At 28.9% G+C, this 16,129-nt stretch overlaps 2 protein-coding genes across 2 annotated transcripts; both read left to right on the forward strand.

Moving 5' to 3' along the window:
* Positions 1-1,235: 1,235 nt before the first annotated feature.
* Positions 1,236-3,484, forward strand: LOC145138274 (AAA-ATPase At3g50940-like). The gene is made up of 3 exons (XM_079072376.1): positions 1,236-1,365; positions 1,798-1,949; positions 2,050-3,484. Exons 1-3 carry the CDS (start codon positions 1,334-1,336, stop codon positions 3,309-3,311), a joined length of 1,446 nt encoding a protein of 481 aa, XP_078928502.1. The 5' UTR covers positions 1,236-1,333; the 3' UTR covers positions 3,312-3,484.
* A 2,358-nt stretch (positions 3,485-5,842) lies between these two features.
* LOC145140774 (ubiquitin-conjugating enzyme E2 36-like) lies at positions 5,843-8,066 on the forward strand. The gene is made up of 8 exons (XM_079074162.1): positions 5,843-5,993; positions 6,128-6,155; positions 6,497-6,583; positions 7,160-7,218; positions 7,346-7,387; positions 7,470-7,543; positions 7,643-7,740; positions 7,841-8,066. Exons 1-8 carry the CDS (start codon positions 5,958-5,960, stop codon positions 7,876-7,878), a joined length of 462 nt encoding a protein of 153 aa, XP_078930288.1. The 5' UTR covers positions 5,843-5,957; the 3' UTR covers positions 7,879-8,066.
* Positions 8,067-16,129: the final 8,063 nt, after the last annotated feature.

The raw sequence follows: 16,129 nt of genomic DNA on the forward strand, positions 1-16,129 counted from the left end.
CCGTAAGCACAATGCTTTGTGAGTTCCCCAAAATACCATGCAACATACAACCATAAATTATCATGCAACATACATATAGTTGTCATGGGCTCCCCCCATGGTCTTTATCTGGAATACCATGGGCTCCTCCCATGGTCTTTACCTGGAATGCCATGGGCTCCCCCATGGTCTGATATCCAAATGTCACGGGCTACCCTCGAGGTCTTACATGCAAGTATCATTGAGACAACTAGCATATCACATAATTCGTAATGGGATGACATTGGTGTCTTCGACCCATGGATATAGTGAGAAGACTCACCTCACACTGTCGAATCAAGCAGAAAATCCTTGGCTGCTAGCTGATAGATCCCCAAACTATTCAAGTCAAAACAACACCCCATTAACAATTGAGTTCCAATCCATAACCATAAATCCATTACTAGGATAAATGACCAATTTACCCCTCACTTACTTTTGGACCAAGACTTAGGCCCAAACCTAATAGTCCATAAGGCCCAAATACCAAAAGCTACCCAAGGCCTATATATATATATATATATATATATATATATATATATATATATATATATATATATATATATATATATATATATATATATATATGTTGTATGCATGTATGTATGTGGTTGGAGAAAGTTGCATGTCGTAAAGGGATTTGTTAATTATAAAATAAGGGTTGTGCATATACTATATTTGTTGACGTATTGTGACCATAAGATGACTTCTATTACACACACGTACACAAGAAAGTGTACGCGAAGTCTCTTTGTTGTGTCTACACCAAACTTATCAACCCGGCAAGACAGTAACCTTGTTCTTCGTCCTCATTAATTCATCCAATAATACATTAATATATGATTTTAACTCATAATTTATCCTAAAAACTTGTCCATTTTGGTGAAACAACACAGACGGGTCTTACTTATCATATTTAAGCAACGTGACGTGATTTACTACTTACTAGCTAGCTACTAGATTCTTAACATTTTAGATTATGTTAATCAAAATATTGCTTCCAGTTTAACTCAACAATATTAGAAATCGATATGTATATTGATGATTAAAACACACAATATGTATAAGTGCCAAAAAAGGGAATTTGAGAAATAAAGTAATTGTTTCGTATGGGTTTCTTTTCTCTCAGGAGGAAGCAACCAACCTTTAAATGCTTTCTGTTTTTTTCAGTTTTGTTTCTGTTCTTTTTTCTTACTTGCACTAAACCTTTACGGACACCTTTTTATATAAGTAAACGCAAAGTTATTATTTTTAGAATAGAACAAAACAGAAAACAGAGACAGAAGAACTTAAGGTGTTATCTCATCTATGATCTATGGCTTTCTTTTACATGAAGATGATGAACAGGTTTGATACTTTTTCTAGAACTACCTGTCAATTTTTGTCAAGTTAATTACATGTACGTTAATTGTTAAGTCCTTATACGTTTTAAGGTACATAGTTGTTTGGTATAATCAATTGATGATCATCAAGTAGTTATTCACGATAACATCAAGGTGATCCATGATCATGAGTTCGAATTTGGAATAGTGAGAAGATTTTCTCTTTTTTAATATGTGTTTTACGTATTTCGTTAAAGGAAATTTGTTGTACTCATGGTGTCGTTTATAGATGATAAGCTAGAATTCTTGAAACGATGCTATGAGTTGTTTTGTGCTATTTGAAGTTTTGATTAGTGTTTGTTTCTTGTTGAAAGTTGATGATGATGTTTTAGAGCTTATAATTTAATTAGTAAAGCTTAACTTGTAATTAAATTAAATATATGCATTGCAATTGCAGTGAGTGCACCCATGGGTCGAATCCATCACGATTGTTTTTAGGGACATCAACGCCATTAAATTCACTTGGGTCAAATCCGAACCCGAATCGGAGCCCCATCAACAAAAACCGGGTCCAAATCCCCCACGCCAGTCATCGCGCCTCTTCATATGGTACGACGTTTCAAATCTTATTCTGACTTCGAAGTTCGAATGTCAAACCATATATTAAACCACAAATATTTGGATACTAAACACTTTCTATTCGTGACAGTTGCTTCTTTTGCTGCTTTTGCAATGCTGACTCGAAGTGTCGCGAATGATGTTCTAACCGTCGGTAAAGAACTACGTACCCTCGCAGACGAATTCATCCCACGAGAGTATCAAGATTACTACATCCACGAAATGAAAAAGATCATCCGAAACAAAGATAGCGAGTTCATAATTGTCATAGACGAATATCAAGCACAATCCAACACCACAGATGAAATGTATCAAGCAGTTGAAACCTATTTAGGCACTAAAGTGAACGAATCGTGTATTCGAAAGGTTAATGTGTGCAAAAACAAGGAAACATTGGCTATTACTATGAACGAAGATGAAGAAATCATCGATGAATACGATGGGATTCAAGTTAAATGGAGATCAACAACAAAAACCGAAGTAGGTAATGTACAATCAGGATTGAAATCTTACGAGTTAACTTTCCACAATCGACATAGATGCAAGATCCTTGAGTCATACTTGCCGTTCATTTTGAAGCGATCTGATGAGATTAAAGCCGAAGAAAGTGGATTAAAGCTTCATATGATCGACGCCGATTATCATGAGTCAAAAACTGTCATTATTGATAACCCGATGACCTTCAAAACCCTAGCAATTGAGCCGGAGCTAAAGAAGATGATTATGGAGGATTTAAACAATTTCAAAGATGGAAAGGAATACTATCGACGAATCGGTAAGGCATGGAAGCGAGGTTATCTGGTCTACGGTTCTTCTGGCACAGGAAAATCCAGCTTGATCGCATGCATGGCTAATTATTTAAACTACAATATCTACGACATAGACCTTACAGACGTTGATTCAGACTCTCAACTTAAAAACATTTTGCTAGAAATGCCTAGCAAATCGATACTTGTGTTTGAAGATTTCGATCAACTTAAAAATCAAATAGGAGAAAAGACTTGTTCGAGATTGTTTAACTTTATGGATGGGATTTGGTCGTGTTGTGGAGAAGAACGAATCTTTATTTTCACAACCAAATCTATAAATGCACTTGACCCCACATTACTTCGTCCAGGGCGAATGGATATGCATATTCATATGTCTTATTGCACATTTTCAGCATTCAAACAGCTGGCTTTTAACTATTTGGAGCTCGAAGATCATCGACTCTTTAAAAGAGTCGAAGAGTTGTTGCAAAGTGTAAACGCCACACCTGCTGAAGTTGCGGGAGAGCTTATGAAGTACAAAAAAGATGTGACTATGTCACTCGAGAAACTTATTGCCTACCTCGAGAAAAAAACGAGGTTGTAACATGTGACACGTTGCAATGAAGGACTACGACATCCCTTGTTATGTGAATATAGTAGATTATTAGTTTTACAACACAAACAAAAACAATAGTTTTTAAGGACAATGTCAATAGTAAAATACTAACAAATTTTCATTTGCTGTATTGTTCTATATTTTTCATACATAGCTAGTTATTGTATTTTACAAAAAAAAAAAAAAAAATTGTCGGTTAGGCGATATAATTGAAAACATTTTGACTTTCTTGAATCATTTCATTAACACGTTGGTTTAATACAAGATATTAAACCATGTGCAAAGTATTATGTTAATGTAAAATTAACAAAGTACGATACTACTAAATCATGTGCGAAGTATATTGATAAAAATCAATGAAAGATATTTGCAAAAATATAAGGATGATTGTTTGTATTTTGTTGATTTTAACTATTATAATATGTAAATTGTTTATTATTGCTTTGTTAAAGAACATTAGCGATGAAATGACCGAAAAGTCAAGTTGTTTCTTAACCAAATACATAAATAAGATATGTTTCGATGAGTAGATATGTTAAAAAAACTCAAATTATAATTTAGGTTATTACTGTATTCTATTTTATATTAAGTTTTCGAGGTTTTTTTTTTAATAAAAATAGATGGGAAAGAAATAAAAGTTTCTTTTACTTATTCATTTTTGTTCTCATTTATTCCATAATCATCCCAAAAATAGAAGGAAAGATTTGATGAAAAATAAGATTTTTCTTTTCTCTCCTAATCATTCAATTTCTTTTCATTCTCTTCCAAGAACACATTTCATTTTCTTTCTTTTCTTTCCCCTTAAAAAAAATCAAGAACCTCCTCAAAAAAATTATAAAAAACAAAAAAAAAATGAAAAAGATACATTTCCTCACATTTTCTTCCTTAAAAAAAAGTCAAAAACATGATATTAGTGATTGAGACTTAAATTTCAACGTTCAAGTAATTTTCATTGTTCAATGTGTATAAAAAGGCTATTCATAAATTTTCTTCAAATGATTCTATTATATAATCAAGAGTAAAGTACTGTCGGAGATTTGATTTTTGAAATCGGTTTATAGATTTGAATTTTGGGTTTGAATATACTTTATTCCTGGATAGAATTGTTTGATGTGCGGTGCAATTAGTTTTTTGGGTTTAAATGTATCGTTAGTTTGATTCTTGACTGCCTGAACCGAATAGTTTGATTTGTGGTTTCTGAACCATCAAATAGCGAGTGAGAAAAATGAATATAGGATCGAATGGTTTATTTATGCTTGAGAATGTCGATAAAAAGTGATGTATCATATATTAATCTTATTATAAAAATCAACACCAATAAAAAAAAGGTAAAAAAAGATTAAAAAGATAACTGTCATTTTATATTTGTTAAAGAAACTAAAATAGTAACAAAATAATACCATATAAGGACACTCCGAGGGAAAAAATAATAGAGACAAAACACATACACACACTACCCAAATAACATGAACGATTCATGTAATTTACTTTATAATAATTGTTTCGACATATTAAACATGTTGAAAGATTGGTTTTTAAGATTTCGATTTTGATTTTAAGATTATACAAACCAAAAACGATCCAGATCTCACAATGATTTATCTGAAGCAAGATCTATAGTGGGATCTTAAAGTCCCAACTAGGATCTTGAGATATTAAAACAATCTGATCTCACATCTCTATTTTATTATATAGTCGAGCCTTAAAAATTTGTTTATTCAACTTGAAATAGAATATCACAGCTTTCAAGAAGCCTCATAGAGTTTTACAAATTTATTTCGAATTGGACAGGTCATACTCATGATATTCAATTTGTGATCTTAAGCCTTTAGTTGTATATGATCATAATGATTTTGTTTCTTTTTGCAATTAAGATGTTTACTTTCTAAATTTTATGGTTTGCAACAACAAAAATTATTATTTATGTTTGAAAAGTTAACGTTAACTCCATATCAACATCTTAATCAACATCAAACTCTAATGTATATTGCACACCCAATACTTAACAAGAAAAACTGAATATGAGTTTATTTTGGTAGGATTTTACGATCCCGATCCGATCTTACGATTACGATTTTGCAAAACATAAAACGATTTTATGTAAGATTCCGATTTTGACAACCTTGATTTTAAGTATATTTACTGTGTATTTTATTGTTAAAAAATCAACAGTAAAACACAATACAACACTTACCTCCGAGTTTATTCTAATATTATTTATTGAGTTAAACTGAACTCAAAATAAAAACATGAACCAATCTCAACCGATAATCTATACACATGTCTATTTATTATTGATTGCTATATTTTTGTAATAATGGGATTATAGTTTTTATATATCATGTTGCTTTTAAAATAATATTTTAATTTTTATTCATATTATGTTATACTTATACAAATATATTTAATTATTTATTGTTTTTCTATATAATTATTTATCAATATTTATTATAGTTAATAATATAATGGTCCCCATTTCCCAATTTATTTTAGTTCTTTAATTCGGGTTTTTTCCGACCCGTAAACGGAGGTGAAGATCCAAAAACACCCCCCATTCACATTCTCTCTCTAAAACCCCTCTATTTCTCTTCTCAAAAATCCAAAAGCTCCTTTAGCGTAACTTCTACTCCTTCCATGGCGAACAGCAATCTACCTCGAAGAATCATCAAGGTATTGTCCTCGACAAGCGATTTTCTTCACGGTTTCTCGATTTCGCGTGTCTCGTTTTCTATTGTTTTTTTCTCCGATCAGTTTCGTAAATTGAAAGCAGTAACTGAGCTTGTGATTTTGTTGTTTTCGTTCAGGAGACACAGCGGTTGCTTAGCGAACCAGGTGAACTTGAACACTGTTAGTTGGTTGTTAATTTTGTGTGTTTGTTACTCGGAATTTCAATCCGATTAATAAAATTGTTTTGTTGGAGTATTGTTAATTGTAATGCAAGATATTAACAAAACGAGATCGTTAGGAGAGTAAAGGTACAGTTGCAGAAATGAGTGAAGATTGATTGGAATACGGATTTAGCCTAAGTTGCAGAATGATGCCAATCATGATCTTAAATCCTAGGAATTTACCCCCTTATATATTGTATTAGGGCTCATTTATACATTAACTCAATGACAACTCAAGGAAAAAAGAAGGGTTTTGGGTTTGATGTTCATGAATTTGCTGTGTAGCTCCTGGGATAAGTGCATCACCATCAGAAGAGAATATGCGTTATTTCAATGTCATGATCCTTGGTCCATCACAATCTCCTTATGAAGGTAAATTAACTTTCTTGTATTGTTCTTGACTTCTTGTATTATTGGCTTATAGAGCTATTATTGTTGCTTCTTTTGTTTAAAGTATGCAATCTTTCTGCAAAACTATGCTTATAAGTTATATGCTCTTTACTTTCTTCCTCAGTGAAGAAAGAATTCACATCTCTTGAACATAGACTGCAGATCTATATAATCTTGCCAAATGCTTCTCATTTTATTTTAAAACATATTCAAACTTTGTGATGTGAAAGTAGTTAAAGTACTTAACTACTTATCAAAGAGAACTCTTATATTGATTGTGTATTGAATGAGTGAATTCAATAATCTAGTTATCAAAAGATTCAAAAACTTAAGATATAAGAAACAATATATTCTTCAAAAGTGGCCCATTTTATCCTTCAAAATCAAACTAAAGCTAGTTTTCTGGAATGAAGTGATTATTAAGTTTCAATCATGTTATCTTATGAAGCAAGATTGCATTAAATCATTTCCTATGTTCTAATTCAATAACCTTACATTATTTACTAAAAATATTTGTTTTTTTTGTTTCTCATGTTGCTTGTGGTTGTTGTTCTATAGGAGGAGTCTTCAAATTGGAGTTATTTTTGCCTGAAGAATATCCAATGGCTGCCCCCAAGGTACAAATATATACATATAAATTATTAAAAATAAAAAAAAACATCTTTTAGCATATCCTTATTTGAATAATTCTTTTACAACATTTAACTTTTTATGGTATTCTATTTGTTATAAACTTTCTAACAGGTTCGATTTCTCACAAAGATATATCACCCTAACATTGACAAGGTTTGTCTACTCACATAATTTTTTAACTTTATTTGTTTAAATTATTATTATTATTTTTTAATACTATTTTTTTCTAACACAGCTTGGCCGAATATGTCTTGATATACTTAAAGATAAATGGAGCCCTGCTCTTCAAATTCGCACTGTACTCTTAAGGTAAAATTATTAATTATCCATGATTTTTCATAATTAGGTGATAATATAATTCATAAAATAAAAAATTAGTTTCTTGAAATTTTGAACTATATATTTTAGTATTCAAGCACTTTTGAGTGCTCCAAACCCAGATGATCCATTATCTGAAAACATAGCAAAACACTGGAAATCTAATGAAGCTGAAGCTGTTGAAACAGGTAATTTGTGTTTTTCTTTTTTGTTCATTTGTTTAAAATTAAAATATTCTGTTTTTTTTATAAGAAAAATGATATTATAATTTTATCTGTAAAACCACAGCAAAGGAATGGACCCATATGTATGCTAGTGGAGCCTAACACAGGTATCATGTTTTTTTTTTCTCTCAAGAAAATAATATGTATAATTAGATATTTTAATTCACAATTTCCATTAGGGATAAAAGTTTCATTTTATTTCGAGATAAATTACTCTCATGTTATATTTTTCATTGGGTGGAACAAAGGAAAATTGTAATTTTTTATTTGTTAGACATTGGTTGTTCTTATACGATGTTTGATAATATGAAAGTTGCATAAAAACGAATGTGAACAATTGATGATAAAATGTCAACAATATTGAATTTGAAAATTTAGTCATAGTCTTTTCTGACTCAACTAGCAACTATCAAAGATCTTGTTTTAAAAATGCATCAAAAACTCTGGCTTGGCTTAACTTTAACCAAACAAATTCAGAAAGATGTAACACAAGCATTTGATCATAAGGCTCAAATATGTTATTCACTTTATAAGTTGTAATAGTTACTTAGAAAACGTGTCAAACATTTTTGTTTGGCTTTAGCTTTATACGAAAGCCAAAAAATATCAAACACAACCATTTAATGTTAAATCGGATTGTAGTCCATGGAGGTAAATAAATGTTAAAATAGTATCATTTGAGAAACCAACATCAATTTGTATTAAAGTTTTAGTGGGAGATCAATCGGAGAACAATAACAATATTTTAGATGTATCATAGTTTGAATGTTTGACCTCCTGTTTGAAATTCTACTTCTTGAGCACTAGGTTCCAATCACGGTACGACATATAATACACTATTCAACCCATGTTTTGAAAACCGGACCAGACCGGGACCGATCCCAGATCCAGTTTTTCTAGGTCAAAAAATGTTTGTTATGTGAACCGGTAAAAACCAGTCCAGTTGAACCGGTAAACTGGGAATTTTAATTTTAATATATATATATATATATATATATATATATATATATATATATATATATATTTTGTATTTTTTATATAATTAAAATTAATAATAATGTAATTATGATATCATCCGATTTTTGAGACCGGTCTAACCTGGACCAGTTAAACCATTGAATCGGTAAGACGGCCGGTTCAATTTCCGGTCCAGTTTTCAAAACCTTGTATTTAATATATATATTAGTTCATATAAAGAGACTTGAAATTTTAGTTGCGAGAAAAAAAAAATCAAAAATGCCGAAATGTTTAAACCCAAAATATGAATAGAAAAAAAAAACATGCGAACTCAATTTCAAAGTTATTTTTCATAGAGTTTTTGATTCTAAAGAAATTTTAAAGAATAGATGGAAGATCCTCAATGTAATGCTAAAATTATGGCCATATTTGCTTTGTATAACTATGTCTGTTGTAACTCTGAGTAAGATATGTTTTTTAATTATGTTGAACATCCCGATTGCATAACAAATGATGAACTTTGTGATGTTTGTGGTAGTGACACAAACAATGAAGACTTTTAAAAATTATCTAATAATATGAAGCGCGACCGTAATGATATTACTACTTTAATATGGAATGCTTGACATCAATGATTTTATTACCATATTTTTTATGTTGTTATATGACTTGATTTTGTAATAGTTCTTAGTTATGGAAAAGTTTCCAATTTTGAAAAAGAACAGTGGAGACGATTAATTTCTCATTAAGAGGTGATTTTTCCACGGGAAGTTTTTATCATCCACTGAGATTTATAGTATAATGACAGTTATAACCCCATGCTATCCAAGAGATTAATTATAGCGTGTTTATTATTAATATCTCATTAATTTACAGCCTGTAATCTTTCTGTCTCGCTCTTATCTCTCTATATCGAAGTCCACCGGTGGTGGCACTGTAACTATTCCACCATCGACTTGTTATTGCAAGATTAAATTCAAGAACGAACCTTCCACATTCGTCAAGATCAATTCTATTGCCAATGGTAACATGAATCAAGTGAACGATCAAGTTCAATCTTTTTTTAATTTGAAGAAATCAGAGTTTGATACCCTTGTTGATAAATCGGGCGTGATGAAGACTGAGATTTATTCGAGTCTGATGATTAATCTGATTTGTTGGTTTGGAACTGGTACGCTTCTGGGAGTTGTGACGTTGCGCTTGGAATCAGAGGTGGTTGCAGGTGGTGGTTGTTATCAAGGATGTGTGGTGGTGCGAGACAGCTAGGTTGGGATTGATGACTAGAATTTCAAAAAACTTGGTTCAGTTTCATTTTAGTGTGTGTTGAACATGAGTGTGAATTGTATTCCAATTCGATGGTGAACCTGAGTCTATCCCGTAAGTATTCCAAGTGAAAGGGAATTTTCATCAAGTTGTTTTACCTGCAAGTTCTCAGTTTCAGAAACAACAGAGAACATAATCTGAAATCTGAATAAGTTCCCTACTATTGTAGTCAAGATGTTTGACAAAATAATAATCATGGAGGTGGAGGGTAGGGATGGATTTAGAGTAAACCTATCTAACTTGTGGAGGAACAATGGTAGAGATTTTTTTCAAAATCTTCATGGGAAAAAGTCAATGAAGCAGCATTAAAATGGGTAGCTGTTAAAGGACTGTTTATAAACCTTCTACTAGAGAGAGAAATACTAATAGAAAGATATTACTGTTAAGAATCTTGGACTCGTTGACAGAATGAACTTGTTAGAGGCTTGTTAATACAAACACACATGGTCATAATCAAACACATACGCTGTAAATAGATCATACATCGTTAAGATTATCTTTGGAATTAATAGAATCATATACTTACACAGGAAAAAAATCAGATATCATTTATTGAAGGAGGAAGAAGGATGTCGAATGAGGAAGAAGGATTGCAACTGCCGATAATTAGACATGATATCTTTCTCTATATTCGATATCCCTAAATTTAAATGAAGGACATAGATGTCCATTTACTATGAAAATTCGTGGATTGATTAAAAATAGCCTTGTTCCCTTTTTCATTATTATGTTTCTATTTTATATGTTACAAAGACGTCTTTTTATGTAATTATACTTGTTCTAAACGTTTTCAGCTATTTTTATCAAACACTGATATAACAAATAAAAGCTACAGCTATCAACTACCAGCTATCAAATATCAACTATCAGCTACCAGCTATCAGATACCAGCTAGTTTTACCAAACACTTCAAAAATATATATGACATGTATAAGTTTATTAGGTTAGATATATCATATAGTGTATCTTTTTAATATGTTTCTTGAATATATCTTTAATCATTGTATATACGCCATATAATAAAAATTGATTTGATATATATATATATATATATATATATATATATATATATATATATATATATATATATATATATATATATTCGTAGGAATGTAATAAGTTTTTTTTTCTACATATTTTTTTGGCGAACAAAACAAATGGATCACTAGATAAATCAAAAATAACATGATTCACAAAAAAAATCTCAAAAAAACATCTCGATGATTTATTTATACAATGATTTTGTTGTTATTTACTAAAATTGTCATAAAAGTGAATTTTTTTCTTAATTTACATAAAAATAAATCATGAAGACGTTTTTTTTTGAATTTTTTCTTGTAAATCATCTTACTTATGAATCATTTTGTGATTCATTTTGTTTTTTCACTTAAATAATATGTACCAAAAAAAAAAACTTCTTACCTTCTTATCAAAATTTTCCTTCTTATTTGATCTTGAATCTCTCTCTCTCTTTATGTGTGTGTGTATATATATATATATATATATATATATATATATATATATATATATATATATATATATATTAAATACCAAAATAAGTATCAGAGAAATGCACTATTCATTTGGTTTTATATTTTTGAAAGCCAAAACTATAAATTCAAATTATATTATAATCCTTAAAACATTTAATACAAAATTTAAATAAGGTTATATTTTGAAATAGCAATTATGACTCTTCTTATAGCTAACTTTTATATTTACACTTTTTTCCCTCAACTAGTTTTGAAATTATAGTTTTTTTCCCGAATTATTATAAAGTTATATAATTGGTATTTTGTAAGTTGTCATTTGGGTCCCTTATTATATTTTAAGGTTATATTTTTTTGTCTCTTACATAATTTCTTCTTATAATATTCATATTCATTAATATTAACTTTTATTAATTGTCTTGTAGTATTGTACCAACTATGATATATTTCAAAATTTATTTCTCTCCGCCTCCTCTATGTATAATTGTTAAGATACAAACTTTATTTTTATACTTTTGTGGTACAATTTGCAAAAGGTTATCTTAGGACCTTAAATTTTTTTAGTACTCTGCTTATGTTCTTATTTTTATTGAAGATGATAAAAGATTAACAAACGTTTGAATGTAATTACAGTTGTTCTCTTGTTTGATTTGGCTTAAGATCGTCACCATAAAATTGCATAAATTAGCATCATTGTGGTAGGAAATAACATTGTAGTTTGCAATTTTGGGCTATGGTTGAAAGTAACCATGTTAAAAGTTGTCTCAAAATTTATCCAAAACCTTATCCATGTCGACCTACGTTTTTCAACATACCAGGCTTCCGCAGCGCCACACGGATGGTCCAAACTCTAGTTTTAAGTTAATTGCATACCATAGTTTCCCGAATGTTAATTTATCAAGTAACTATTAATTAAATAATGTATTTCTTCACCTTATGTTATAAAACTCTCAAAAATTGAAGTATTAAAATTTTTCTACAACTAAAATTTAACATGTAGAATACTAAATAAAGTGCATATTTACATTTTTGTCAAATGTCTTTACTTACTGTATACAATATTAGTTTATAACTCGTGAGAACCATGACTACAAGATTAATTAAACCTTCATAGTAAAAACTCAAAATTATTAATCAATTATTTTAAATAAATTATTAATTACGAGCTATATTTTTAGTTATATAAAATTATAATCTTTGATTTAAATAAATACGTAAATTATATCACCTTATATTTTGTATTAAATTTATTTTAATTTATATTCAAATTTTATTAATTTAATGTAATTAGAGTGAGAAATTTAAATTTTAAATGAAGAATCAATAGGTTGACAAGTGACATGCATTAATTAGGAGACCTAATAGGGTGACACATGACAAAAGGAGAATAAAGTATCATTAATCTTTGATTTAAATAAATACGTGAAATTATATCATCTTATAACTTGTATTAATTTTATTTTAAAATATATTCTAGTTTTATTAATTTAATGTAATTAGAGTGAGAAATTTAAATTTTAAAATTTTAAATGAAAAATCAATAGGTTGACAAGTGACATTCATTATTTAGGAGACCTAATAAGGTGACACATGTCAAAAGGAGAATAAAGTATCATTAACTAGTTTATAACCCGTAGGAACCACGGTTATAAAATTAATTAAACTGTCATAGTAAAAATTCAAAATTATTAATTAATTATTTTAAATAAATTATTAATAAGAGATATTTTTTAGTTATATAAAATTATAATTATTGATTTAAATAAATACGTAAAATTATATCACCTTATAATATGTATTAATTTTATATTATTTTTTATTCTAATGTTATTAATTATATATAATTAGAGTGAGAAATTTAAAATAGGGATGTGTCAATACGACAATGTTTAATTGCTTTAATGAAACAACAAACATGCGGTTAATGATAAAACACACATAATAAAAAATAAATTAAACCGAAACCAAATAGTTTTATAAATTCAAACAATTATTTTGACAATAAAACAAACAAAATCGAGAAATCGAGAAATTGAGAAACTTGACAAAATAAATAATCTTATAAAAACAAACACACAAAAATAAATAAATAAATAAAATAAAATAAAAATAAACGGATATGAAACCGAAAAAAGAGCCGTTTTTTTAAATGATATATGTAAATGAAAAATTGAACAATTAAAAGAAACCTAAAAGAAACGGCAATTGGTGATTTATGTTCGTGGATGGATTCCAGATATGTATCTGTTTAAAAAGATCGATGATGAATGCCTTTTTGGGACCACTATTTGGGTGTTGTCATGTTGTGGAGTTATTATAATAATGAAGTCTTGGTGCTAAAAGGTTGCATAGACATTCTCTATTTGATAATAGAATCGTTTCATTTATTTTAATTGGTTTGATATTAGAAATAAGAAACTTAAAGTCAGTAGTTGAGTTACTTGAATACAAAACCATTTATTAGCTATCCCTTTTCAATTGTTTGCTTTTTCTAGCTTATTACTAGTGTTATTTATATATTTTTCATTTGGTTGTTCAAAAACAGAACAATTATTATCAATTGTAATAATAATAATAATAATAATAATAATAGCAACAACAACTAATAACAATAATGGCAATTAATAATATTTATTATTATTTTTCTGAAAATAGATGCAAAACTTAATGGTTTTATCCATAAATTTATGTTTAACATTTAACGGAGACCTCAGGTCATAATGCTTTTCTTTTAATATTTAAAATATCAATCTCTTTTTCTAAAAGGAAAAATAAAATAATGACTTGAGATATAAAGTTGAAAATATAGTGCATTTTTTATGACTCCAACAAAACTAACCTACACAAGCTAAGGGTAAGTGGAAGCACCTGCATTGAGGTACCAAACTATGTTCTAAATATGTATATGACATTCGAATGCATGAGAAATGAGTTAATACATAATACGAAAATATATCAATCAATAAAGTTGTATACATTCGTAGCTTCCAGTAATTATTAATACATTCATATGAGGCCTCTTCTCCTTTTTGTAATTGATAAAGGGGGTGAAGTACATTACGATTATAAATGGGAGTTTGAAAATTTATGGCAAACACATGTTTGCACACCCCACATTACTACATTGTGGGGCAAGTTTACATGTTTAAATTAAAACCAACTCCTATCCTCATTCAATGAATCGTATTTTCCATTTTTATTCGTTATAAAAATTGCTTTGATCAATGATCATTCTACCAAAACTACAAACAACTTTTTAGCCTTTTTGGTCCTGGATTTCAAAAGGGAAAACGAGTTTTGCATATTTGGTTGCATTACATATAAGTAAGCAAGTCGGTGAACAAAAACTATTGTTTCTTTTTTTAAAAGGAAACTTTTTTAATGAGAGTTTTTGGACCACTTTTCACATACCGACGAATTTTCTGATACGAACATATGATGTTACGTCTCATGTCCGAGAGTCACTGCAGGCGAGTCTTTGTAACCAGAGGGGCTGAGTATGTTAAAGTTTTGAATATATGTTAATAGATTACTCATCATATATTCCACATGTCTTACAAAATCATCGGAATCTAAATGATTAAAAATTATTGTTATAAGAAAGTAGTTTTTTTTTCCTAACATATATATCAAGTTTCTTTTAAAAAGAGTTTATATCATTTGTAAAATATTATAGGCATTGATTTAAGAAAAGAAAGAAAAAAGTTATTGACAAGTGACACATGGAATTATATGGTTGGATATACAGGACTACATGAAACACTAAAAAAATGTTGTACCTAAAAGATGTCAAATTGTCATAGTAGCATATTTGAAAAACATAGATTCTTATTGCATAGGTACCGACAGTCCAACACAACCCTCCAAATAGTCAAAGAAAGCGAACAATGAAAGTACAATGTTAATTGAATAAACTTTAAAATATGATTCTCTATTAATAAAGAAATGAAAATTTAGTGTTTTAAACTTGTAATAATAAAATAAAGATAGAATGTTGTGATATATAAATAAATAAAAATATATTTTTATTTCTTGAATTCACCCAAGTTCTAAATTGATTTATTAACCGTAAACATTAAAACCGAAAGAAGGACAAAACCTTTTAGAGGTGGCTTTTATTTACCAAAATGTATGTAGCAATTATAAAATTATAGTTGTGTAGTAATATAAAAATAATCTTTATTCTAGTGTTCATTTTATTGTTTGTGTTTGACATACAGTATTTATTATTTTAATGTTGTTCTCTCTTTTATTTTTAGCTTTTACCCATAATACATGTATTTTTTTATTATTAATTCATGCTTCCACTGTATATGTATACTACCTTCTTCTTCTTCTTCTTCTTTTTTTTTTGTTTTTTTTTTGTACTTTCAACTTTATTAATAGTATATGTTTTTTTTTTAAGTTACGCACCAACTTTTTTTTCAATTGTAGTTGACATTTCATATGCATTTCATATGGGCATTGTTAAGAATGAAGAAACGATTGAGCTTATATTGTTAATTTGAGTCAAATTTTAGATATAATTGAGTTGATATAATTTAGGATTCCTTTTATGAATTTTGGTGTTCTATCTACTTTAT

Source organism: Lactuca virosa, chromosome 9, assembly GCF_052849685.1.
Source record: "Lactuca virosa cultivar CGN04683 chromosome 9, Lactuca_virosa_CGN04683_v6, whole genome shotgun sequence".
In the NCBI taxonomy this organism is placed as follows: domain Eukaryota; kingdom Viridiplantae; phylum Streptophyta; class Magnoliopsida; order Asterales; family Asteraceae; genus Lactuca; species Lactuca virosa.

What these genes read in the sequence shown, in the direction of transcription:
- LOC145140774 (XM_079074162.1), top strand. Translation starts at nt 5,958, where the DNA reads ATGGCGAACAGCAATCTACCTCGAAGAATCATCAAG. An exon ending in ATCACCCTAACATTGACAAG is followed by an intron (nt 7,388 to 7,469) that starts GTTTGTCTACTC and finishes TTTCTAACACAG; the next exon opens with CTTGGCCGAATATGTCTTGA. An exon ending in AGCTGAAGCTGTTGAAACAG is followed by an intron (nt 7,741 to 7,840) that starts GTAATTTGTGTT and finishes GTAAAACCACAG; the next exon opens with CAAAGGAATGGACCCATATG.
- LOC145138274 (XM_079072376.1), top strand. Translation starts at nt 1,334, where the DNA reads ATGGCTTTCTTTTACATGAAGATGATGAACAG. An exon ending in TACATGAAGATGATGAACAG is followed by an intron (nt 1,366 to 1,797) that starts GTTTGATACTTT and finishes TTGCAATTGCAG; the next exon opens with TGAGTGCACCCATGGGTCGA. An exon ending in TCATCGCGCCTCTTCATATG is followed by an intron (nt 1,950 to 2,049) that starts GTACGACGTTTC and finishes TATTCGTGACAG; the next exon opens with TTGCTTCTTTTGCTGCTTTT.